Source organism: Schistocerca gregaria, chromosome 2 (genome assembly GCF_023897955.1).
Source record: "Schistocerca gregaria isolate iqSchGreg1 chromosome 2, iqSchGreg1.2, whole genome shotgun sequence".
Lineage (NCBI taxonomy): Eukaryota > Metazoa > Arthropoda > Insecta > Orthoptera > Acrididae > Schistocerca > Schistocerca gregaria.
In genome coordinates this window covers 637,992,809-638,019,437 of record NC_064921.1, presented here as the reverse complement: position 1 = coordinate 638,019,437, position 26,629 = coordinate 637,992,809, and the positions used below count along the sequence as shown (strand labels likewise).

Below are 26,629 nucleotides of genomic sequence, written 5' to 3'. Positions count from 1 at the left end.
TGTTCATAGAGAATATCTCGTACATAAAAAAAAGAAAATGTGTAAAAGTGTTCTTCTTCTGTCCGTTTTTCGCGCCGCGGTTTTCAAAGTCAATAACTCACTGCATCTCTGACGGCGCTTCGACAATAAACAAGTTACGTCACAGGTCGTTCACCTTTTACATTCTCGCAACATTATTTGCTAACTGTAGCTGTTGCCGAGCGACTGCTCGATTAGTGAATGATATAAAATAATAAGGCAATCACATAATGTTACAAACTCTACCCCCGTCCGAGAGCTCTGTGACGAGTGTCGACCGTGGCAAAGCATAATCGTTGGTTTTGTATTCTCCTCTACGCAGACTTGACTTTTCTCTCTTCTCTAACCTTTTTCGAGTCATGTTTTGTAAAGCTTCGTTTTGTATTGTATTCTCATACTGAATAAATCCAACTAAATCTTTACGTGGCTGACTATTGCTAGTGTAGCCTACATCACTACCATACTTAATATCCATAAAGTTTACCTAACATTATATGTACATCACATTAACATTATCATACTATCTTGTTTACTCTTTGAAGATTTATCATAAACACGTCACCCTTCGAATGGATCAAATGGCTCTGAGCACTATGGGACTTAACAGCTGTGGTCATCAGTCCCCTAGAACTTAGAACTACTTAAACCTAACTAACCTAAGGACATCACACACATCCATGCCCAAGGCAGGATTCGAACCTGCGACCGTAGCAGCCGCACGGTTCCGGACTGCGCGCCTAGAACCGCGAGACCACCGCGGCCGGCCTAAATATGGTTTCTTATTATTAAATATCAATTAATGACGTACCAGCGATAAAAGCCTTCAGGAGATCTTAATATAAATAAAAATATTGTTAAATATTGTGAGTGGTGAGCATAGCCGTACGGTTAGAGTTGTCAAATTGTAAGACTAAGTTGTAGTTTCATATTCTGTTGTGTGCTAATATTTTTTTTCTTCTTTGTAAGAAGAAAAGGCCTGAGTAGTTTGAGCTGAAGAACAGACAGTGAGAAATTCGAGGAACAAACCGAAATCACTATCTCAGCAGCATTATGAAGTGAAACAGTCGATTTATCAAGGAAATCAAGTTAGAAATACCGCTGCCAAAAGTGGCTTCCAAAATAAGAACATTCTGGTGAACAAGTTCATAAACATCCACACTAAGCAAAGGTTTGTAATGGTCTTTATAAGGAGTGTCCTGGACTCCTGGTATACGGATGTGGAGCCTGGACGTTAGCAAAGCAGGAGAAAGCTTGCCTTGTAGCTGCGGAAATGTGGTTCTGGAGGAGAAATAGAAGTCCTAACCGGACATACAGAAAAACGAGCTAGGGGCGACCGAGGAACGTCCTTTTAAAAAAATATGTTCTTCATACACAGAGCTGAAGAGCACTGCTGAAGAGAAGAAGCTGTGCCTGCATGGCTGCATAGACAAGTCTCAGCCTTTCGAAAAACATAATACAAGCGTTATTGCAGTAGTAACGTGCCTTGACCCCTGTGCAGTATGACAAACGCTTTTCCAAAGTCAAAACTTTTCCCTTCGTTCAAGCTCACTCACTTTCTGAGTTTGCCATTCCGGACGTCAGTGAAGTATACTGGCACATGCGTTCATATTTACATTTCGTTTGTCACAGATCAAAGTCTGCCGACACAGAAAAAGGTTCTAAAATCAAGTGCTTTTCTCGTTATCCTATTGACAAGATTCCTTTCGATGAAACTAATGATATCTATATGTGTTATTACGGCTTTGGTAAATCTTGTACTTTAAGTGTAAGATACGTTCCATTTATTTGTGAATTTGTTGAATTTTTGCTGGAAATTACGAGTACTGTTCCTAACAAAGGTTTTACTTCATGGAAATTGCCTGTTCTCTATGGGAAATAACCACAGATTCACATAGTCGCAAGCCTTACATCAACCATTAACTAATCGACAAAGTAAACTTTGTGTTACCACCGCACAGCTGTCATGCCGCTACCGCTAGCCAATTATATCTTTGTGTCAGTAATTCTTACTAATGCGGAAAGTGTATCGCAGACTGTCTGATATGCCATCAACATCATCATTTAACAGTTCCAGTTTCCCGGGTACTGGTAATGAGCCTCTTCCACATCGTCCTGTCCAAATACACTTGTTCACTGCGAACAACATCCACTGCCCATCCTGTGGTCACTAGATCACCCTTAATCAAGTCCATCCATTGGGTTCGAGGTCTTCCTTGAAGTCTTTTCCCATCCACCTGTCTTCCCAAATTTATAGTTGCCTCCATTCTCATCACATGCCCGTACAAGGTTTCTTTCCTCACCTTTTCATTCCTTAACTTGTCCATTTGGTCTTCAGGATTGTGGAGCTAAGAAATTTCATCTCTGACGCTTGCAGCCTTGGTGATTCTCTTTCTGTGAGGGTACATGTTTCAATGCCACGGGTCAATATTGGTATGAAATAGCTATTAAACATCATCAGTTTGGCCGGTTCTGGAATCAAGTCATCCCATAAAAGTGATCTTCCTTGTTGGTAGAATTCAGATCCTTTTTTCACTGTGTTGGTGATTTCGTTTCAGACCAAGTTATCACTGGAGATTACACTCCCAAGGTAAGGAAAACTGTCCACATATTCTAGTTGGTGGTCTCCTAGTTTTACACTTGCTAGTTGTCCATCTCTGTTGACTTCGTCACCACTGTCTTGGTCTTGCTGATATTGAGGTTATATTTATGCAACTGGGATTTCCATTCATCGAGTCTGATCTGTACTTCTTCAGTTTCACCCCATATCATGATGTCATGAGCAAAGACAAATGCATTCAGTTCGCCTGACTTCTCCTTGACATTCTTCGTTATAGTATACATAAAGAGTGATGAATAGTAGCGGGGACAGTTCACTTCCTTTCTCAACTCCACTCTTGGTCTTAAACCATGATGATCGTCCTTCCCCAATTTGTACACAGCTAATGCAGTCTTTGTACAACATCTGAATTTTTCTTATTAGTCCTTCAGTAACATTCTTGTTCCTCAGGCATTCCGAGATCTTATCTCTTATAACACTATCATAGGCTTTCTCTATATCCAGTTCTTTCCTTTCTCCCAACACTTTTCCATCAACTTACGGATGGTAAAAATAAAATCTATTGTTGATCTGTTACTTCTGAAGGCATATGTTCCTCCTCCAGCTGTGGTTCTATGATAGTTCTCAGTCTGATATTGCATAATACGCTTAATTGTGTTATCTTCTACATAAGCGTCATGCAGCTATTGCTGAGCCCTACAATAGGATTTGACTGGTTAACCAGTAAATTGAATCTTTATAATCGTCCTTACGTCAAATACACTCACATTTACATGTTTACTCATGATGTTAGTTATGTCTTATCCTTTTTTCCATATTTTATCCTACACTTTTTCTTTGGCCTGCCTCCGTAGCCGAGATCGCTAACACACACACCTGTGTGTTGGCGTTTCATTCAGGGGTACACTGTTTCTATTCCTGGGAGTGGAAAATTTTCATCACCAGTATTCAGCCAGCAAGGGGAAGGGAGGTGGAGTATTTAGCCAGCAAGGGGAAGAGAGGTGGTGTAGCACACTCAATAGGAGGGTGTCCAGGTCCATGTACACCACACTTATCAGACGTATGCTGCTCCCGCCTGTGGATACACTGCGCCCACAGCCTGCGCCGTCTGCAGCTCGTACTCAGAATCATAAGAAACGCTTCGCGCTACACACGCACCGTGGAAGTTCACCGGGAATATCGGCTAGATACCATCTTGCAGGTATTCCAAAAACTCGCCACACGACTGTACAGAAACACGAGACACTCACGTAATCCGGTTATCCTTTCTCTTGATAACTACGACCACAACCATAGATGAAAACATAATAGACCAAAGATACAGCAAGAAACTAAACATCTATGGTCCATAGCACGCTAACACGACAGTACTGGCGAGCCCCTGCAACACAGCTACTACTGGCAACCCCAGATGCTCGACCCGCCGAAAAACAGGCAATCGCAGGGAAACCCTACTGTACACAGCACGAAAACCAGCCACACACACGCCTTACACTGTGAGCTGATCTATGACCGATCGCCCACTAATGTACAACGACCCTGAACTGTTGCAGGGACGCAGCAACTGCAGCAAGCACCGCAACGAGCTCCAACAACGACAATGTTAACGATGCACGATACCTCGCACTAACACAACCACACCTTGCATGCACTGTCACAGCTAGCAAAGACGCTACTGCCCTTAATACCCGTCCAACTGTCGCAGAGGTTTTCTTCCCTTGGCGCTTGCCTTGGCACTTTTTTCCTCTGCCCTTACAAACCGCTACCCTTCGATCGCTTTCGTTCACTTTGTCTCCTGATGGACCATGTCAATGAGTAATCCTACCCAAACGCATGGACAACATCACAGCCCGCATTCTGTGACTCACGATTTAGAAAACTAACATGTTATACGGAGGTGACAGTAGAACTTTTGGTCTGATCACCACGTTGGTGTGGGCGTGGAGGGACCCCATCCTTTATGAAATAAAGGAGGTGGTTGCGTGCCATTGTTGGTCAACAGTCTTTGCACAAGTGTCAAAACCTCTCCGTAGCATCTCATAAAGTGAGGACGTATATGTCCGTTGATCAGTTGGGGATGTTAAGCTCAGCCCCCTTGTTACTTTACGCTCTTTGCAGGTCAGGGTTTCGCCCTCTGTCTTCACAAACCCAACATTACACCAGATAAACATTTGATACTTCATAACAAGCTGGAGCCGCGGTGTAGTACCTCCACTAGTATCCTGCGTGCTTCCCTAAGCTCATTTCCTGAATATGGTATTACTTTGTCTTTTTCTTCCTTTTTCCCTTTTAATCGGTATTTTTGTCATTATATGTATTACTAAATTATTATATAAAATGATTCCATAATCTCTTTTAATGTCAAGGTTATTTTAAAGTAAATGTGTACATTCCCAGACGTAAAGTATCTGATCCAACATAAATACGGATCTGCAGGTTCGAATCTGCGAGGATAAACATCTGCATAATTGCTAAAAGCAAATAAATCTTCGGTTGTGTGTGGGTGGAAGTGAGATTTTGTTCCAGTATAGTTCCTGAATGCCCTAGAGCATTTGCAACCAAACTTCGTACACACATTATTTATTGTTATGTGTACAATAAGAAACTGGATAAAAGTACATCGAACACTCCTAGTTGTAGACGTGGGGATGAGAACTCTGTAACACCTAGATAAATTTTAACTAAACTTAGTAGACATACGACTTACTTCCAGGAAAGAAATACTAAAGCACCCCTACGGTAGAGGTTGGGGATAGTAGAACAGGGCAGGAAGTGTGAAGTATAAAAACCAAGCATAGCTCTGTAACATTAGGACATATTTCAATAAATTTAACACCCACGTGACTCATTACATATTAAAAACATACAGTGGTGTAAGGCACTCTTACACTCTTTAGAAGTGGGTGCAAAAGTCTGTAACTGCCGCAGAAATTTCAGACAGACTTGGTATACACATGACTTACTAATTAGAAAAAAAGTGTTAGATTTAAAAGAAGAATAAGAACCCTAGCATGGGATTCTTAGTAGTAAAAATCTAACACATAAAAATAAGCGAAATTCTTGAATGCTTTCAACGAAACTTTGTACACTTATGGCACCCCTAGCGTTTCTAGGAGTGCTAATGGGTGATGGCAAGTACTGTAATGTAAAAGAAAAGAAGAACGTCCATCTGCAATGCCTGTACGATTTCAATCAAGTTTAGTAAACATGTGGCTTACTACTTCCACAACATAAGAAAAAATAGTTGAAAGGAAATGTGTGGTTAGAAAAAAGTGGCACATTTTAAGGATGAGGGGTAGGGAAGGAGGAGACATTTTAAAAAAATGAAAAACTTAGAATACTGGTGCTAGTACTCAGGTTCACTCGGCTCACAGGTGACATTCCCAATTACAATGAAATTGTAGTACTACATTAGAATGATCAGTAATCTATAGAACCTCATAGGATTTATACGTACAAGTTATGAATTTTGTATCCAGTTTCAGTATAAGAAACGATTCAGTGTATAAAAATTAGATTGGTGGGGCAGTCAGTAGGGAGGAGGGAGGAGAGAAACCACGCTACGCCGGGTAACAAACCAATGAAGCAACTTTTTATCCCCGCTTCCCAAAATACAGTAATTTGTACATTCCAGTGAACGAAATCATATATCCTCACATTATTAATTACTCAAAAAAATGGGGCATTTCTACGCATTGCCTTGATGCTATGCAGAACTAATTGTACATGAAGGTACTGGTGTGGTCCAGTGCTGAAACGTAAACTGTTTGTTGTTTTCGAGTGAATTGTGAATTTTGTGTCAATACTTTAGACTTCATATAAGATCCAGTGAACGAAAGCGTAATGAAGATATTGTCAGCCACAATAAAAAACAACGTAAAGGGAATGAAATTCATACTGTATTATATTGCAAGACACATAATACATCACTACATTTGAACAAAATACAAATCACTACAAACATTTTTGGTTAGATTTTAACTCACAATGCGACGAAATAACGAAAAATTTCTATTTTCAAAACATCGGTATTGACAAGATATACGTAATTTGGAAAATTATAGGGAGGCGGATACATATTTATATAGAAACCGTAACTCCACTTTGTACATCGAGTCATGAAGTAAACCCATCTGTTACAACAGAATGAAAAGACAAGAATGCGCACATTAGCTGGGTTAATTTTTTTTTAAAGAATTACTATGTTTTAGGCAGTGTGTAGCTATGTGTTACGAAAATTTTTAGTGTATGACTAACAAAAAGCAAAGACTGATACAGCTTGACAAAAAGTCGTATCGTATCAGACAAAGAGACGTACTTATTCGTTACTGTTACGTGGTAGGTCCTACAAACTGTCGCTTGGTTACGATACGTAATTGTCTATAAAGGACTTAATTTTTGCTAAACTGTTCAGAGGAGAAAGTTGCAAATTATTTCACCAAAGCATGCTACAAGTGAGGTGAATGTTCGACTGAGTGTAAACAACTTCCAAAAAATAAAAATAAAACAAAAAGTGTTTTACTGTGTAAAGAAACACGAAAAAAAGTTCCACGGTTTAAGCAAAACGAGACAATATTTGTATACAATAAAGAGTTACAAAAGGAAAAAAAGCGACACGAGTAAAAATGATACGTGAAGAGTGTATATTGGAAAGGTGACGCGCTTCTAGAAAAGACGTAGAAAAGCCGAGGGTGTGCCGCCTCCCTAGTGTCCCGCGCCACCGCCCTCAGTAGACCTTGAGCTGATTCTTCTCGTCGAAGCCGGCGGAATGCCCGGCGTTGCGCACGATGAAGCTGGAGCCGTCATAGTGCATGCGGCGCTCGCCGCGCTTCACGAACAGGTGGGAAGACTGTCCCAGCGAGGCGGTGCAGTGCACGAAAGGCGTGGTCAGCGACGCCGTCCCGTTGGCAGGCGACGTCCGCATCTGGTACTTGTTGGAGTGGCGCGCCACCCTGCACACCAAACTGGCTTCTTATGGTCTGCGCTACACCTACACTTAGCATTGAAAGACACCTTCTGGTTCAGTTTCATTATTTTCATGTCAAGGAAAGGTATGATGATGTTCTCCTTATATTCGAGAGTGTGTAAGAGGTACATGATTAAGGAATTTGTTGCTAGCGCACTCGAGCGCATGTAATTTCGATGGATTGCTCACGCACTGCCTGCGATATGTAAGCTATAAGAGAATCTCAGACCAGAGAGCAGTGTTGTCAGCAGTAGGAACTGTGTACCAGTTGTAGTAGTAGTAGCGAACAGTCGTGTGTGTCGAGTTGGCTGGGCCGGTCGTGGGGAGCGATGGCGGACCCTGAGCGTTGTAGTATAAGGTAAAAGCAGCCTTGCGCATATGTAGTATTGTTATATCAAGTCCCATGTAAATGTTTTAAAAATCTCTTAATAATAATGTTTCTCATAGATAGTAATTTTTGACAGCCATTCATTTCAGTTTAAAGAATTTACTAATTTCTCCAATCCATGGTCATCCCGATTATTGTAAAGAAAAATCAGTTGTTTCTTTTTATACCTGACAAATCTATTGACCAGCATTGCACTGAGCTGTGCCAGAAAAATTTCTTATAGAAGCAGATATACAGGGTGAGTCACCTAACGTTACCGCTGGATATATTTCGTAAACCACATCAAATACTGACGAACCGATTTCACACACCGAACGCGAGGAGAGGGGCTAGTGTAATTGGTTAATACAAACCATAAAAAATGCACGGAAGTATGTTTTTTAACACAAACTTACGTTTTTTAAATGGAACCACGTTAGTTTTGTCAGCACATCTGAACATATAAACAAATACGTAATCAGTGCCGTTTGTTGCATTGTAAAATGTTAATTACATCCGGAGATATTGTAACCTAAATTTGACGCTTGAAACCTCCAACGTTCAGTTGCGTGTTGTAACAAACACGGGCCACGGGCTTTTCATAAGGCGTGGAGGACGCATAAATTGGCCAGCCCGTTCTCCTGATATTACACCTCTGGACTTCATTCTGTGGGGTACGTTAAAGGAGAATGTGTACCGTGATGTGCCTACAACCCCAGAGGATATGAAACAACGTATTGTGGCAGCCTGCGGCGACATTACACCAGATGTACTGCTGCGTGTACGACATTCATTACGCCAGAGATTGCAATTGTGTGCAGCAAATGATGGCCACTACATTGAACATCTATTGGCCTGACATGCCGGGACACACTCTATTCCACTCCGTAATTGAAAACGGAAACCACGTGTGTACGTGTACCTCACCCCTCATGGTAATGTACATGTGCGTCAGTGAAAAAGACCAATAAAAAGTTGTTAGCATGTGGACGTAATGTGCTGTTCCAGTCTCTTATATACCTAAGGTCCATCACCGTTCCCTTTGGATCCCCACGAATTTCGGTGCTCTCCGATACACACGATCGAACAGCGGAGGAATGGTACTCAAGCGTCAACTTTACAATATCTCCGGGTGTAATTAACATTTTACAATGTAACAAACGGCACTGATTACGTATTTGTTTATATGTTCAGATGTGCTAACAAAACTAACGGGGTTCCACATAAAAATACGTAGGTTTGTGTTAAAAAAAACATACTTCTGTGCATTTTTTTGGTTTGTATTAACCATTTACACTAGCCCCTCTCTCACGTTCGATCTGTGGAATCGATTCGTCAGTATTTGATGTGGTTTAAGAAATATATCCAGCGGTAATGTTAGGTGACTCACCCTGTACATGCGTTATCCGGCGATCTTATTGAGGTAAGAATTTTCATTTTTATTCAGAATGATCTTTCAGGGTCATGGCGCAGCGCTGCTGACGTCCAAAATTTACCAGTTTAAATTTACATTCAATTATTGAAAGGTTATCTATGAGTCACATTTTTTTATTAAGAGATTAGTCACATTTTTATTATTGGTAGGTTACGGAATTTATCTGTTGGTAGGTCACTCTAAATGTGAATGTTGTACTTTTTATTTTTAACTGTTGGGAGGTTACAAGTGAATTTGATATTTTATGCAGACTAGTTAGGGGGATGGTACTCCCACTCTAGCTAGTGACACAGATGATGAAGTAGCAACCCTTTTTTAACAAATTCAGTAGTCTGCATAAAATATAAATATACAGGGTAGTCCATTGATCGGGACCGGACCAAATATCTCACGAAATAAGCGTGAAACGAAAAGATTACAAAGCACGAAACTTGTCTACATTGAAAGGGGAAACCAGATGGCGCTATGGTTGGCCCACTAAATGGCACTGCCATAGGTCAAACGGATATCGACTGCCTTTTTTAAAAAATAGGAACCCCCATTTTTTATTAGATATACCAATGTGGACTGCTAGTTGAAAAATGCTCTTCTACAAAATCTTAGTCCATAAAAAACAGCTATGAACTTATAAACAGTGTGAATGACCTGACTATGCCACCTCAGAGCAATTTTCTATATCAAGACATTGTAAACTTGAACAGTGGTGTATCTGCAGATGAAACAGCTGAGATAATTAAAATGAACCTAATGAGAAAGAAATGAGCAGACCATCAATAATAGAGTCTACAGATATATTTAATTCAGTACTTTCAAATAATGACTTCTCTTTCAAAAAGAAAAATTTACAAGGAAAACCTAGAGCTTCCAATGGGAAGCTCTTTTAGTGGTCTAATAGCTGAAATGCTTAACTACCATATACACAATGAAATACTGAAAGTTAAGGACAGTATTACAACAAAAGCTATATTCTACTAACTTAGTGCCTGCTGCTTTGCTCGCGTAAACTGCATGGTCTGCACAGATATTTTTTGTTTTTCTTTAACCGAATTTTTATATAATTCTGAAAATGAAATTACTTCTAAACTTTGCACACTATTTAAGGCCATAGCAGCATGGTCTTTCCTGAATTTACTTCTGACCAAAGAGAATCAAGTCTTTCAATCGCTACAGCTAATTTTATTTATTCATTCTAATACAAATGTCAATCGCTACAGCTAATTTTTTTCATTCTAATTCAAATGATACTTTCGTATTTTTCCTAGATATTTACGAGGGTTGACAGAGTTTAGAAGTTTACCAATAATAATGTAATTAGGGGTTCTAAGATTTTTCATCTTGTTTGGAGAACGTTTACATTTAAGGGCAGCTTGACATCAACGTTTCTTAGGGTCACTTTACAACCGTTTTGGATCGTCCTCGGGTACGACGCAAGCTACTCACTGAGAGTGGGAAAAAAACTGTATACGTAAACCAGGAGATGCTTGCCTTACGAGTCCATCCTGTGTCTGTGAAATGTGCACGCTGTTGATCATCCAGTGGAAGATTCCTTCATCGGTGACCCAATGCTGCGCCCGCTGAAGCGTAGCGATGCAGTCGTGGATGTAGGGCAGGCCGTGGCAGGAGTCGTCATAGAAAACGGACAGGCTGAAGTCGTTGCTCATGTCGGAGAAGACGTCAGTGGTTGTGCGCGTGCCGGCCGCGTCCACGAGGTACACCAGCGCGCACTTCTCCGACGTGAAGCTTACTCCCTTGTACCACATCTTGGCCAGCCTGCAGGTACACCATCAAAAACTTACACAAGTAATACGACTTCTGGATGCAATTGCTAGAGTTACTACGGAAGGGGGACAGGGCGAACAGGAACTGCCTGTCTTGAAACTTCCTGGCAGATTAAATCTGTGTGCCCGACCGAGGCTCGAACTCGGGACCTTTGCCTTTCGCGGGCAAGTGCTCTACCAACTGAGCTACCGAAGCACGACTCACGCCCGCTACTCACAGCTTTACATCTGCCAGTATCCGTCTCCTACCTTCCATACTTTACAGAAGCTCTTCTGCGAAACATGCAGAACTAGCACTCCTGAAAGAAAGGATACTGTGGAGACATGGCTTAGCCACAGCCTGGGGGATGTTTCCAGAAGAGCTTCTGTAAAGTTTGGAAGGTAGGAGACGGATACTGGCAGAAGTAAAGCTGTGAGTACCAGACGTGAGTCGTGCTTCGGTAGCTCAGTTGGTAGAGCACTTGCCCGCGAAAGGCAAAGGTCCCGAGTTCGAGTCTCGGTCTGGCACACAGTTTTAATCTGCCAGGAAGTTTCATATCAGCGCACACTCCGTTGCAGAGTGAAAATTTCATTCTGGAAACATCCCCCAGGCTGTGGCTAAGCCATGTCTCCACAGTATCCTTTCTTTCAGGAGTGCTAGTTCTGCATGTTTCGCAGAAGAGCTTCTGTAAAGTTTGGAAGGTAGGAGACGGATACTGGCAGAAGTAAAGCTGTGAGTACCGGGCGTGAGTCGTGCTTCGGTAGCTCAGATGGTAGAGCACTTGCTCGCGAAAGGCAAAGGTCCCGAGTTCGAGTCTCGGACCGGCACACAGTTTTAGTCTGCCAGGAAATTTCATATCAGCGCACACTCCGCTACAGAGTGAAAATCTTATTCTGGAAACTGCCTGTCTTGCTTGCCAATTCTCTGGAGACTGGTGGCATTCGTATTTTCTATTCAAAGCCATTTCACCGGGTTTGCAAGAATGAGATGTTTATCTAGACCAGAACTAAGTGATCTGTTGGCAATGTATTAAATGTAATATTCTAACTCTGCTAACGGTCTAATGATATTCCTCGAATCGCTGTATAAGATTGAAGTTGTATACCAGATTGGCACTATGAATGCCAACCCACCAAGATATGCAGAGGAGTCTCTATGCTACTCGTAATAGTGGTAGGTATATACTAGTAGAGTGAAGCTTTGACTCAATCAGTGGAGTGTTCTGGATCGTCTCCAAGGGTGAGCCTTGCCTATGGATGAAAGCGATCAATGTTCGACTTCCTGCCCGACACTCAGATCTATCAAGAAGACTTGTGTTCTCCATTATAAATTGCACATTTTTACATATTATTGATACATACATTGATGTCTAATCTCAGGAACTAATGTAGGGATTTTCATCGGTTTTCACTAATAGATAGACTTATTCACGAGGAAGGGTTGTGGGTACAATTTTTTGCCAGGGCACATATTTATTCCAATCATCTAACAGTCCAGTCCCTCCTACATCCTCTCTCTGTCCGTCTTGTCCTGCCCTCTCCTTGTTCAACTCTTCCTTTTTCGTTTCCCTCTCCCTCTCTCCCTCTCTCTCTCTCTCTCTCTCTCTCTCTCTCTCTCTCTCTCTCTCTCTGTCTCTGACTATCTACTCCTCCTATCTGTATCCATCTCCCCCTTCCCCCTCGCTGTCTATCTCCTCCCCGTTCTGTCAACACATTATCACTCTCGTCCCAACAGGAAGTTGGTGGTTCTTACCTCTACAGTATTTCTTCCCAGATGGTAACTAATATGTGTTTCGAAGTTGGCTGAACCCGTGGTTCTGCCTGCGCACACATTTATCAGGTGTATTTCACGTATAGTTAACATATTTCACACGTATCTTTACACGTATTTCAACTGTATCTGTAGCAAATTGCGCTCTACAGTTTCATTTTTACGTAGCTTAATTTTTATTACGTAGAATCTCCTGAACTATGTGCTATAAAATGATATAATTTGGTAGGTACATCCAATGATACATGTAGTTACTGTCTGCAAAAGTGTTGTGATTAGACGTTGTACTAAAGAAGCAATGAATCAAAACGTCATGTTTCATGTGGCAGTTTTACTGCATCAACAGCAAAAATGTAATAAGCGAAGAATTTCTTCCTTTCATCATTTTACGGGGATTTTCAGCGAGAAAAAGTATGTTAAAGGTTTGAAATTATGCGTAAAGTTTGTTCCAATTCACTAAGTGCTCTCATTCTCAAATATGAGATGACTACACTGCTTTCTCACCGCCACCCCTCTGATAAGTATGTAGTTTTTACCCCACAGTGATGATTTCCAGTGTTGGGTCTTCATTGTGTTATCGACTTGTAGAATGATGAGAAATGTTTCTGTAAACAAGTTCATTCTTGAGAAGAAAAACATAATTCTAGACATTTTCCAAATAATAACCTTAAACGGCAGTCTAGCGACACTACATAAGAACGATGAAATTGGGTAAAAAAATGTAAACATTGTAAGCCACAAGGTACAAATCGAATTATTTAAATCTCAAGGACTGGAGATAAGTGCGTTGCTGAGAATACAGGTACTTCCTATACAGGTTGAACATTTGTAAAACCGACAGACTGCAGAGGTGGATTCCTGCCTGAAAACGAAAGAAAAAAGGTCATATGAACATGTGTCCATAAATGGACGGTGTGCGTGCAACGTCAACCACGTTCGTCTCTCTGCAAGGAGCCACGATCACACAAACGCCCAAAAAGGGCTTGAAATGTTGTGTGATGTGGTTGGTGTCTGTGAGGGTACTTGTTTCGGTACAGCCGTGCTGCTTCTCTGCCACTCCCATCTGCTTGGCCTACACAGACACCATCACCTCATTCCCAACATGAATACCGGGCCATTCTACTGCTTACAGTACGCTGCATCAATCACACAGCCTGCAACGCAGAAGGAACATTGGCACATGGCCAGAGAACAGTCATTCGTAAGCGCCATCTACCGTGGCAACATATTCATAGGACGATTCTTCCTCCATTTTCAGTCAGAAATCCGTCGATGCATTTGTCGATTTTTTTAATGTTCACCCTGAATATCCCAAAATTCAAGAGTTTGCATAACTTTAAATTGTATATCTGCCATACGACATACTATGAATACCGGAATATGTATATACACTAACAAACCCGGCAGTGCTACGCAATTGCTAAAATTATATGGAATTGTATGAGAATTTTCTCCCTCCTCCCCCCGCCCTCTCTGGCCACCTCTTCCCCCTTTCTCTGATCTTGAGTCTTGTTTAAAATCATTGGCAACGAATCCTTGATTGGGAACTGACGTCGCCAACATGAATCGGTAAATCGATGGGGTCCAGTGATATATGGGGTATAAAATACCTATGCTCCAGAGGATAATAACTTCAATGATAGAATTTCGCTCAGTTTCAATCTACAAACGGGTAGGATTTAAGAGTTTCGGATGATTCAGATTTCTTAGCAGTATTCTGATCATAAGGATTATATACAACTTTCCTGTTTTTTCGTGAAAGCTGACTGCGAGAAAGAAAACGAAACAGCGCACATCTTGATATACAATTTTCATTATATATGAGAAATGGAACAGAGAACGGCTTCAAAAGTTTCAAAAGACTATAACTCATTTAATATATGGTTAATTTTTTATTTTTAGTCACTCAGAAGCACCCTGCACCACCCTGTATATCATCCTCTTGATCTTTTTGCAAGTTTTTTCTTCTTTTCTTCTTTCTGGACCTCTTAGTGGCCAACTGTGCTGTATACTCTCCTTTAGCAGTGCAAACCTTGTCCACCCATTCAGGTTCTCTGATGCAGTTTTCTCCAAGATTAATTCCCATGTGCTGTAACACTATCATCCTACCAATGTTGCCATCTTTAAAAGCAATAACAGCATCACTGCCCCCCCCCCCAACTTCAGTGTCTTCATTCCGACAAAAACACTTTTTGGTAAGCGAATCCATATAAGATTATTGAATGACTCATTGTGATTTTGCGTCTGACCATGCAGACACTTCTTCGGTAATTCATGATTTGCCAGGTCTCTGTAAATAGGTTTTATGATATCCATGACTGCTGCTGGGATGGAATGTTTATGGCTGTATCAACTGTTTAAGTATTGGGCATCGCAGTAATTGCACCATTAGTCAGCTCCAGGAGGACAAAGGTGGTTTACTGGTTTTTCATTAGTTGACAGTCAGTGGAAGATGGTAGCTCATACTGTCTGTTACACTTTCAACAAATCCTCAGTATTGTTTCTAATGGCTATCCCATAACACTGCTGTAGTTCATCAGTCATTTTGTCTGTGAGCCTGCCTCTTATAGTTTTACCACCGGAAAGTTTCTTGTCTCTCAAACTTGGTTTCTACTTCCTCAACCTGGTACCCATCCTCTTCTGGACATGAGCAACACATTCCAATTTTGTGATAATCTTCTCACCATAAGGCTGAGCGGCTACTACACTGTTATATGCTTTTCAGTCTCTATCACCTAAGGACTTAGTGTAACACACTCCCCTTTCATTCACAGATCGACTAAAAATTTCAATAGCTGCAGATGCCTCCATACCACCACTTGTTCCTTCTTAATTTCTGTCACAGATATGCCCTTCTTTATTCCCTTTTATTCCCTGATTTACATTTATAACAATGTTTGGTCAAAATCTGGAATACCTTTTCAGTATCCACACTGGTCACTGTAGCAACAGAATTCTTAGAACTGTAGTTGGACTACTGCCAAGTGCCATCAAAAGCTACTGGTATGTCAGTCATACCATAATTTATTTCAACCGCTTCGTTTGCAGCACCCTTCATTGACTCACATGCAACATATTCTACAGCAGCTCCAATAAATTCTGCATACTTGTCGATTTTATAAGGTAGGCATCGCATATTCATCACGGCACACATTGTTTCTGGTGCAGTGAGTCCTTTGCCAATAGCTCTCAATCCATAAAACCACCTAACATTTACTTCTAAATCGTTATCTTTACACTTATTAGAATTCCAAAATGAATGAGTATATTTATAACTGGCACAATTAATGATAAGTTTCCTGGTTAGCCATTTGATACATCACTGTCTTCATGTAAACTAACTGGCCCTCTATATATTTTACAACTCACACATTCACCTATACACCCTAGTTAGGATGTGTAAATCTGTCAGAATATAACCTAACCTACCATTTACATCATTTTCGTTTTGTGTATCACAACGTCTTTTTTTAATCTTCGAAGCACTAATGGGTGTTTCTCTAGGTACTGACGAATTTGTCTGTATTTCATTGTCTGTAACTTTAGATGCCACATGTTGAACACAATGTTTCACTTTATTCGAAAATCTATTATCATGAAACCCACGTTTCTTGAAAACACTTGGTTTTGGCGTCATACTTCACTTTTTGAGAGATTTGCCAATCTATTCGTCACTTTTCCTCAGAAAAACGTTAGCACGTCGGTATACAGGGCGCGTTTATGCCATGAAACGATAACGATACTATATTTGACAGTTCTACCAATACAAACACGTGCTTTAACCGTTATAATACAGCAATCCACAGCCTTTTATATAAAAATTTACCGTTTTTATTAGATCTTTAAATAATGCACGTAAAAGTTTTAACATTTTCAACCGGTCTAGATTATACTTAAAAATAATAATAAAATACTTCTCATGTGAGGTTTGCAAATTTTATAATGAGATAAAAATCTGAAAATGTGGAAAAATTGCCGTTCTAACTCCCCTTAACGGCATCAACTGAAGACAGTACCCACACAAAATATCTAAGTCCCTCAGTTTCTAATGCTTCTTATATTTAACCGGGATGGTTGATGCGAGATTAGTATATCCGACGGGAAAAATCGGGTTACACTGAAAACAACTTGACATCTGAGACAATCTGTGTTCTCTATGACGTCATTTACATTTATGGTCGGGAATATCTTGTTTCGCTGAGTATGAGTCGGCTGAAAACATCTAACTTAGTATATTGGAAGACCTCTACAGCGCAGAATTTTATGTGGTTATCTTACTTGTAATTTCCATTGGCATCGTTGGCGAGGATCTCGACGCGGCTGCCGTATTGGTAGACGCAGCCATTTGGGTGGATCAGTGCTGAAGATGACCCGCTGCTGCTCAGTGCCAATAATATGTTGTTCTGAAAGCAAAGGTTCACTAGTAGGGCTACCCCTATATTACTAAGTCTGAACGAGCAACATTGGTAGATATCAAAAGGTAAAGGAGAAAACGATATTGATCGATATAGAAATAGCAGTTATATTATTTTATTTGTATGAAAGTAAAATTTATTTTCAAATGCTTGATTAGGCACAATAAGACGAATTTCATTAAGATATAAAGAGACTATGCGCAATAAAAAATACAGTAATTGTAATGAATAATTTTTGAAGTGGCCTCCGATCAGGACTTTCTGTCATCACTCATTTAACGCAGGTACTGTCAACGAAAGGAATTATTTCTGCTTGTTCATCAAAATATAAAGAGAGGTCATTTTCATACGATTTAGTATTACAAGGTAACAATGTATTTCCAACAGGACAAATGGATTCTGTACTTCTCGTTACCAGGTTTTACTCACTTTTTCGATTTGACACGTCTTTTTGTGTTGAACGCCTTTCAAGAAAAAATATGGTTCACTTCCACCATTTCTATTGGCCTTCGTTTTTTGAAATAAAAAGACGAACAAGATCTTTCCTGCTCTCCGATGAAAGTTAGATAATCCAGTATTCGTGATTAGCCTGAGTGTCGTCACTGAACATGGCATATATTCGTAGCTTGGTAACCCTCTTGGCCGCTCTGCTCCTAGCCTGCACTTCTTTGTGGCATTTTGTAATACAAAATCCAGTTAAGTATCTTCTCCCACATTAAAAAATTCCAAAAAACATAAGGACTTCTTTCAGTTGTCATCCACAGCTTGCATAAACGATATTCTAGGTGAGTCAATTGATGCCATTCTGCCACAAGTAAATAAGTTATTTTTAAATTCTAATTAATAGCTCACCCAAAATTTCAGCCAACCCGAATCGTTTCAGTAATTTATTACCACGTGTAACAATGCTAAGCCTGATTTTCGTTTTATTTAGTATGTTATTAATTTCTAACAAGGACTTATCGTACAAGAGAACTGTATCGCTTCTTAGACCTTTTTTTTTAAAAAAAATCTGAGTTTTGAGTCAGTTTTACATTAAAACAAAAGAAGTAATTTCTTCTTTTTTCCTCAGGGATCAAGTATGACTAAATTCGTTAAATTTACCTATTAAAATGTATCTGCATCTCTCGGCCTCGAACGGGATATGTTAAAGTTTGTGATTTTTTACGAGTACTGATTCTGGATACACTGTCTACCAATGAGCAGAGCTAAACAGACTCTCTAACGTAACATTGCAGTAAGCAATGCTAGCATTGTACCATGACTACAGTAAACCGTGGTTGCACAAAAGTTTTAGTAAAGATGGTGCTACACTCATGCTAAAAGATAACTAGTAATGAACAGTTTAGGTCATTTTAAGAAACTAGAAGAAAGTAACTCATCAATTCGAATGTTTGTTTACAATTCAAGAAGATCAAGTTTAATACTAAACTGATTGCAATCGAAAAGAGTAGCAAATTATGGCAGCGAGTAAGAATGTAACGAAATAGAAAGCAACCAGTCGCATAAAAGAAATTTCTTTTATCGGTTTCGTTCTCTTCGTGCCCTTCTTCAGAAGGTTACACCTGTTATTTGCTAGTGTCAACAATAAGATCCATACAACAAAATGCCATGGTCCTAAAAATACACAGAAGCAATAAGCAATCATTAGAGTCCATCCTAATTTTCACAGCAGTCACTGCTGAGAATCAGATGCGGTGACTCAAAATATAGACGCAACGAAGTTTAAGAATGGCGGGCACCACCTGGGCACGACATTCATGTTGCTAAGACGGTATGGAAGCCATCTTTTGGGCTGTTTAGTAAATAAGAGTCGGTTGCACGTAATTTCAGCATCACAAGGGTTCTGCTTAACGCAATTATAATCTCTGAAAGCTCAGCTTGATGGAGATCTGAGAATAAAACCGTAATACAAAGGCTGGATTTTTGTCTTTCTTCAAACGAAAATGTTTAATGTCATAGGTGAATGCAGGGGAGCAAGATCTGCGTCTGACTGCGAAAATCACTAAGGTGAGCGACATGTCTTTAGTTGTCCCTTGTTGTGTGGAAAGTACAGACAAGAAACATATTAAAGAAGCATGATCTGTACCACATGACAGAAAGAAAGAGCGAGGTGTGCTATGGTTAGAGCACAGGGCCCGTATTTAAGGAGAACAAGAGTGGTATAACAGGACTGGTTTTGGCTCATATAACACTCAAACAATAGTCAAGAAAAGGTCGAACCCACTGCTCACGATGTCACATCTCCATCCCGTTACGTCGACGTCATGAATCTCTCAGCCAATCACAATTCATCATTTGCTCGAAAGTATCCCAATGATCTGATCATGCGCTTTTGCTCGCTACTCGAAGTATGTGGTCTGTTGTGAGAGGATCAGAGCGTGGGCATTTGTTATAACTGGCAAATTAATTGTATTATTACACCGATCAGCAAATTTCATCTTTCTCAGCGCAAGCAGAGTTTAGTCACCACCCGCACGCAGAATAAGAAAGCATTTAAATATTCTCATAATTAATTGGCATTTTCAGCTGATTTGTTGCAATTTTACTGATTTTTTTTTTCAAAATAATGACATCTCTGTCCTATTTATCATGTTAGCTAAGTACAGAAAGGCCTAATTTAACAGCAAGTACACACTTGCAAAATCTTTAAACGTTAAAGAAAAACCACAGTGCAAGACATAAACAAATAAACTTTTACTACGTCTTCCCTGCGCTAATAGTGTATGTGTTAAAGTGAGCACACTCTCATATTGTGAAATAATGACTTCATAGTATATTTCGCAAAACCTCGATAAATATTAACTGAGTGTATAACATAAGACATTATTGTGTGGCATTATAGCAAAATTCTGTAAGCAGTGATGTTCTGCTGAATTCCAAGATACGCAGTCAGCTCGCACATACATACAAAATGTGTAAGAAATAGCACAATGCTACAAATACGTATCTACAGAGATGAATAGTACCATCTAGAGATGGGTGATGCTGCTCGCAACCAAACAAATCTCGCAGCTAACACTACGCTAGCGCATCAAAATGGTAGAGAAATTTGCATTATTTAAACAATGTCTGTGTAATAGTTTTCAATGCGACTAACCTGGCTGCTAGCAGAAAAGGCACTGCTACTAAATCAAACATCCAGTGAGCGGCATCCACCCCACGTTAATAACAACAAAACTGTCTTATCCCACTGGCGCCTATGCATATGCCGCTGAAATCATTGGACACCTTTGCAGTTCAGCATTGCTAGCAAAACAAGCACAAAGCACGTCCCCCTCCCCCCACCCCCACCCCCCCACACACACATTTTCTCTCTGGGACAATACGAAACAAACTACCCCTCCTCCCCAACCATCCCCCTTTTATTACCAGAGCTCACCACATGGACGACGTAATCTTTAGTAAGCCAGCACATCCAAACAGAATAAAAAAACGTGTAATTACGATTGCCACACGACAACACACACGTAAATACAGACCATAACAATTAGCACATAAATTAACTCCAACTTCTGGGCAACACATACACATTAGCTCCCAGGAATTTCCGAAAAAACGTCTTACACATAAGTCATAAATGTAGAATCCCTGTCATTGGATAGGTATGCTAGGGAAACATACTTCCTTAAACACAAACTAAAATATTGTATGTGTAATTCTCTTTGTGCCAGGTACAACCTACCACATAGCTGGCTGTGCCGTCATCGCTTGAGAAACAGACGATACCGTCCACCCACACGATAGTCTCTGGCAACGCCTAAGCCCCAGCAGATGCTACCCAGACACAGCCAAAGCTCCATAGTCGGTCTACCTCAACTTGCAAATCGCGGAAGAGGGGTTTATGTGAGGTAGATAAGAGTCAAGCATTCCACAGACAACATGAAGAGCACACCTACGTCCTGCAAATAACACACAAAGTGCATTTTAAAGGACAGCGCCCGGCAGCACTGCCCACGCATGGAAGTAGAGAGGCTTCTACCGTTTCCAAAGCAGACACCAAACGTAGTATACAGCCAACCTTAAAAACGTTCTACAAATAATTTTAGTGCAGAGCTCATGTCTGTTGTTGAGCTCGTCTGTGAGTTGCTGGATTTCACCATAGAGTGTTATTAAGCAAATGGATTATTTAATAACAAATACATTCCTACTGGTATTCGTTACAATTTAATCGAACAGTTTAAAGTGTTTGACTTCCTCCTGGTTCTCATGTATCATTGGACACTTTCTACAACAGTGTCACTGAAGAAGAGACACAAACCAGCTAATATCAGAGTGCCTGATACTGCTGAGAGAAGTAGTCTGTTGATAAGACATTACTGAATTTTTGTTTCACTGTCTTGTGGTGGTGGTAAATGTAACTCTTCATGTGTGTAGGAAAAAACACAGTATTGTGTTTTGTCATAGCAATCCAATTGTAAACTCCTAGCCCAGTTATACTATTTTGTATGTGCTGTGACATGGATACCCCAAAGATGGAGTGCAGGAGTGGACTCTGCAACAAGAAGCAATGTTCATATGTTTTTGTATGCATAGTGTTACTCTACACACCAAAAGACAAACTGAGGGAAAAAATTAATTGATGTATCTTTATAATACTATCAGTTCGGATGTCTATAAAATTTGAGATGACACTCCCATGTGAACAGTACATCCCAAACCTCGAGAACTGCGTTGAAGAACGAGGTAATACAAACGTTGGTAATTACCCTGCTTGGAGGGTCATCTTAATGTGTGGATGACTCTTATATCGTTTTAAGTAGAATTAAGACGATTATTTTGACAAAATAATATGCACACTCTAGACTATGGCCCTCAGTTCTTGCCTAATACATACTTACACATTCTTTGTAGTAAACATCTCAGAATACTTTTTTTTGTACGACTGCACCAGCATTACGAATTTGTATATTCGATTTTCATTTTAAATAATAGACAGATAGACAATTGTTTACATTAGATCCTTACCTGTCAAACATATCTCATTCGTATGCAATAAGTGGTTTACGAACATTGGTGTGGTGCAGACTGAGTATAAAACGTATTTCTTCAGTTCATTAATAATAATAATAATAATAATAATAATAATAACATTAATATCGCGCTTATGGATAATACATGTATTGTCTACTCGAGGCTGTTGCAGTACTTTGTTAGAAAACTCATTTTAATTTTGATCAACTCCAATTTGTGGCAACAGTATAGTAGTTTATTTTAAAACGCAATAATATGTGATTGTAAACTGTTAAACACTAAAACCAAAGGACGCTGACAAACGCTCACAGTCTGTCAGATAACGCTGCCAAGCATCTCTGGCGATTCAGCAGCTACATCCATAACCAATCTCACAGCGACAATGTAATATGTGCACTGTTCATGTTGTCTATCTCTCCAACCTCTATTTATTCTCATTAGTTGTTAATCTAAGTTATGTAGATAACTGTATGACACCAGTGTTGAGTTTGGAGAATTTTTAGCCTGTATCAGCGAACTTCTCGTGATTTCATCTGCAGTAGCAGTATCAATATGTGTATCATGTGTATCGATTTTCGATTTTCTCTTACAGAATTATTCCACCTTACAGTGTACCCAAATACTTTTTTATGAACTGAATTACATATGACTTGAAGCTTGTATGTGTTGGGAGAGCATACCACAGTATTCAGAATCCAGATAAAGGCTATCTTGCAAATCAGACTCCACCATATTAAAACGACAAAAGATGAAAGGACTTACAACATTTCAGCAACTTCTTCACCCTATATTCCTACGAATAGAACTACCAGTTTACGAAGGAATGGATGCCAACCAGTTTACACCATACTACAATTTTATATCTGTGAATGTGATGTAAATACTGCTAGGTAATTTGTAAAATTTGTAGCACTCCTTATGTGTAATAATTGAATGACAAGTTTTAAGGTTCTCATGTTGTCTTATAGCCTTGTGTAATGTGAATTCGGAACAATATACTGCTTTCTCATTTACTCAGGACTAGTGGGAACATAACAATTTCGTCTTGTCGCCGTATCTGTAGAACACACTGTCGTTTCACCATTATAGAACACGTATATGCATGTGTGGTGTTATCCCCTCGACTATATACAGTGTTAATAACCGAAAAATTGTACCACATATATTGTGGAAATAGAATGTGCTATTGATGTGCAGATGTGGAATGTGTGGTTTTGACGTAATTGATTGGTGATCAAGACTCGTATTGTTAGTCAATCAACAGGTTGTAATAATACTTAGAATGTGAATTTTTTAGGAAACATTCACTTTTTTAAATGGAACACTGCCTATTGACATTAACAAATTAGAAGTAAGGAAATTAAAATGTCAGTGGTGTTTGTCACAGTAGCCTAGTGCGATTCGTTTCCGAGATATTGCATTGAGCAAATTTTCCACACCGAGACTGTTTGTGCCATTTAACGTGTATTGTTGCTAGGTATACTGTTGTTATGTTTGCTTACGGTGTGTTTCTGTGTTCCTTGAGTGCACTGCAACTTGTTACTAAGTGTGTGACAGTCCAAGTACTAGGTGGTAAGTGGACAATGGGATTTACCAATGCAGAAAAAAGTAATGTGTTCATGATATATGGAGAGTGTAGGATGAATGCAGTTCATTCTTTTACAGTGTATGCAATAAGATATCCCAATAGGCATCAACTGTCCCGGTAGTTATCTATCAGCCACTTCAATCAATTACTTGATAGTGGTAGTGTCACACCTAGACAGTGTAACAAAGAAACAAGTGACGACAGAAGAGGGAGAAATTAATTTTTTGCTGCTGTTGCAGTTGATCAGCATGTTAGTTCTCCCACAATCGCATCAGGAAAAGGGATCAGTTAGGCAAGTGTCCTATGCATTCTCCATCGGCATAGGTTCCATTCCGATCACATTTCTCTCCATCAAGTGCTACATGGGAACTGTTATGAGAATCGTGAGAACTTCTACACATGGGCATTAAGACAGGATACTCCAGATGTATCATATAACTTGTTTAGTGACGAAGCCACAGTTACCAATCATTGCCATGTAAACCGCTGAAACATGAGCTTCTGGTCTGTTGACATTCCCTGTTCGCTTCGTGAAGTGGAATGTCAGCGTCCATGGAGTGTAAACATGTGGTGTGGGATAGTAAACTGTCAGCTCATATGTCCATTTTTCATAGACTGAAAACTGAATGTGCACAAGTATCGCAGCCTCCTCATAAACCATCTTCCTCGGGCGCTAGAAGACTTTCCTTTGCTGACTATGAGGAACATGTGGTACCAACAGCCCGTTGTACACGAAATAATACAGCATGTCTTCATAAATTATTTCCAAATGATTGGACTCCACACAGAGAACCTGTATCTTCGCTGGCCCATCCCCCGGATTTGATACCTGAGACTTTTTTCTGTGGGGAAAGCTGTCTACAAGGACATACCAACTACACCCAATGATATAGAATGACGTATTACTGCAAACTGCTGGGACAGCCTCTCTGGAAAGCTAGCGCATGTGGAGCAGTTGTTCCATACTAGACTGGAAGCGTGTATTGCCGTTGCCAGTGGTCATTCTGAACACAAACTGTGATGGTCAACTGTCTCGTTACTGGTCAGAATCTGCAAACCTAGTCTACGCACGTGCGTTGTTCTTTAGTGTGTGCTACCATAGTCATACTGCAAACGATAGTGCAGGAACTTTTCAAAATACAATAAACAACTCGCACGAGAATCCTGCAACACTTACCACTGGCATTCTAATTTACCCTCCTTTTATTTTATTAATGTCAACAGTCCTTGTTCCGTTTAAAAAAGTGTATGTTTGCACAAAAAATACACTTTCTAAGAAGTATTACAGTTTGTTGATTGGCTAACAATATGAACCTCTGACTATCAATCCATTCTGTCAAAACAAAACATCAGTAGCACTTTCTATTTTCGCAAAATTTGTGGTGCAAATTTTAGGTGGTTCCCCCTGTATAGTCTTTACATTGGAGACATACAGTCCCTATCCATCGGATATTCCGATTATTCCGCCTGTATGCTGCTTTTTCATTCGTAAATGAATGTGTGACATTCTCTTTTATATATATACGATGACGTGCTATTAAGTAATGCATCCGAATTATTTATTGTTCTCAATATGGATTGAGGCGTTACATGTTAGGCGTATTACTTGGTCGACTTCCCCACTTCTCTGATGCAAGTTTCAACCGTCTCAAGAGGGCTCCGAGTTATAGCATGTAACGCTGTGATATTGAAAGTAATAATGTCACTGCATGAGAAACAGAACGCTGTAATCGAGTTTGTAACAACAGAAAACACGCCTTTCATTGAGATTCATAGACGCACAGAAGCTGTGTATCGAATTCAGTGATGTGCAATGTTGGGTTATTCATGCATGTAACGAATGGAATGATAGTGCTCACCTGAACGTGTGTGGATGATGCAGCTCATCAGAATCGAACTAAGGAACTCATCAAAGAAAATCGTCAGATAACACAGACAAAGCTCACAGGTAAGTGTGGTATATCACGAGAAGGTGTTCACACCATCATGGCAGAAACGCGGTACAGAAAACTGTGTGCACAGTGGGTGCCTCGAATGCTCTCTCTTGACGTGAAAAAGAGGAGATTTGACATCTGTCAACAACTTCATTTGCGTTTTGAGCGTGAGCACTATGAATTCCTTAACAACACTATGACAGGTGGAGTAAGCGGAGTTAACCATTTTGACACCAAAAATAGGAGAGAATCAATGCAATTCCGCCTCAAAGGTTTAGGGACTCAAGACAGTTCAGACCGTGCCATCTGTAGAGAAAGTCATGCTCATAGTGATCTGGGTTGTTCAAGATATGGAACACTTGGAATTCAAGCCTAAATGCACTACCATAAACTCCGCAAAGTACTGCGAGACCATCAGAAAAGTCAATGCACGAACCTGAAGAGCTCTTCCAAACGTGGAGCATCATCACCTTCACCGTGACAATGCCAGACCTCACACAAGTGGTGGTGTCACCACCAGACACCACACTTGCTAGGTGGTAGCCTTTAAATCGGCCGCGGTCCGGTAGTATACGTTGAACCCGCGTGTCGCCACTATCAGTGATTGCAGACAGAGCGCCGTCACGCGGCAGGTCTAGAGAGACTTCTAGCACTCGTCCCAGTTGTACAGCCGACTTTGCTAGCGATGGTTCACTGTCTTCTACGCTCTCATTTGCCGAGACGATAGTTAGCATAGCCTTCAGCTATGTTATTTGCTACGACCTAGCAAGGCGCCATTATCAGTTTATATTGATATTATGAATCATGTACCGTCAAGAGCGACGTTCGTCATTAATGGATTAAAGTT

At 40.2% G+C, this 26,629-nt stretch overlaps 1 protein-coding gene across 3 annotated transcripts in view; it reads right to left on the bottom strand.

The window, feature by feature from the left end:
• Nucleotides 1–6,454: 6,454 nt before the first annotated feature.
• The window catches only part of LOC126334675 (uncharacterized), a 49,987-nt gene continuing 29,812 nt past the window's right edge, over nucleotides 6,455–26,629 (bottom strand). For 2 of the 3 annotated variants that reach the window (XM_049997146.1, XM_049997148.1), the window contains 3 exons: nucleotides 17,150–17,274; nucleotides 10,829–11,113; nucleotides 6,455–7,527 (listed from right to left, as the gene is read on the bottom strand). In XM_049997146.1, the coding sequence (XP_049853103.1) occupies nucleotides 7,302–7,527; nucleotides 10,829–11,113; nucleotides 17,150–17,274 (636 nt within the window). In that variant the 3' untranslated portion in view covers nucleotides 6,455–7,301. Of the gene's footprint in view, nucleotides 7,540–10,828; nucleotides 11,114–17,149; nucleotides 17,275–26,629 lie in introns of all 3 variants that reach the window. The other variant, XM_049997147.1, reaches the window with a different exon arrangement.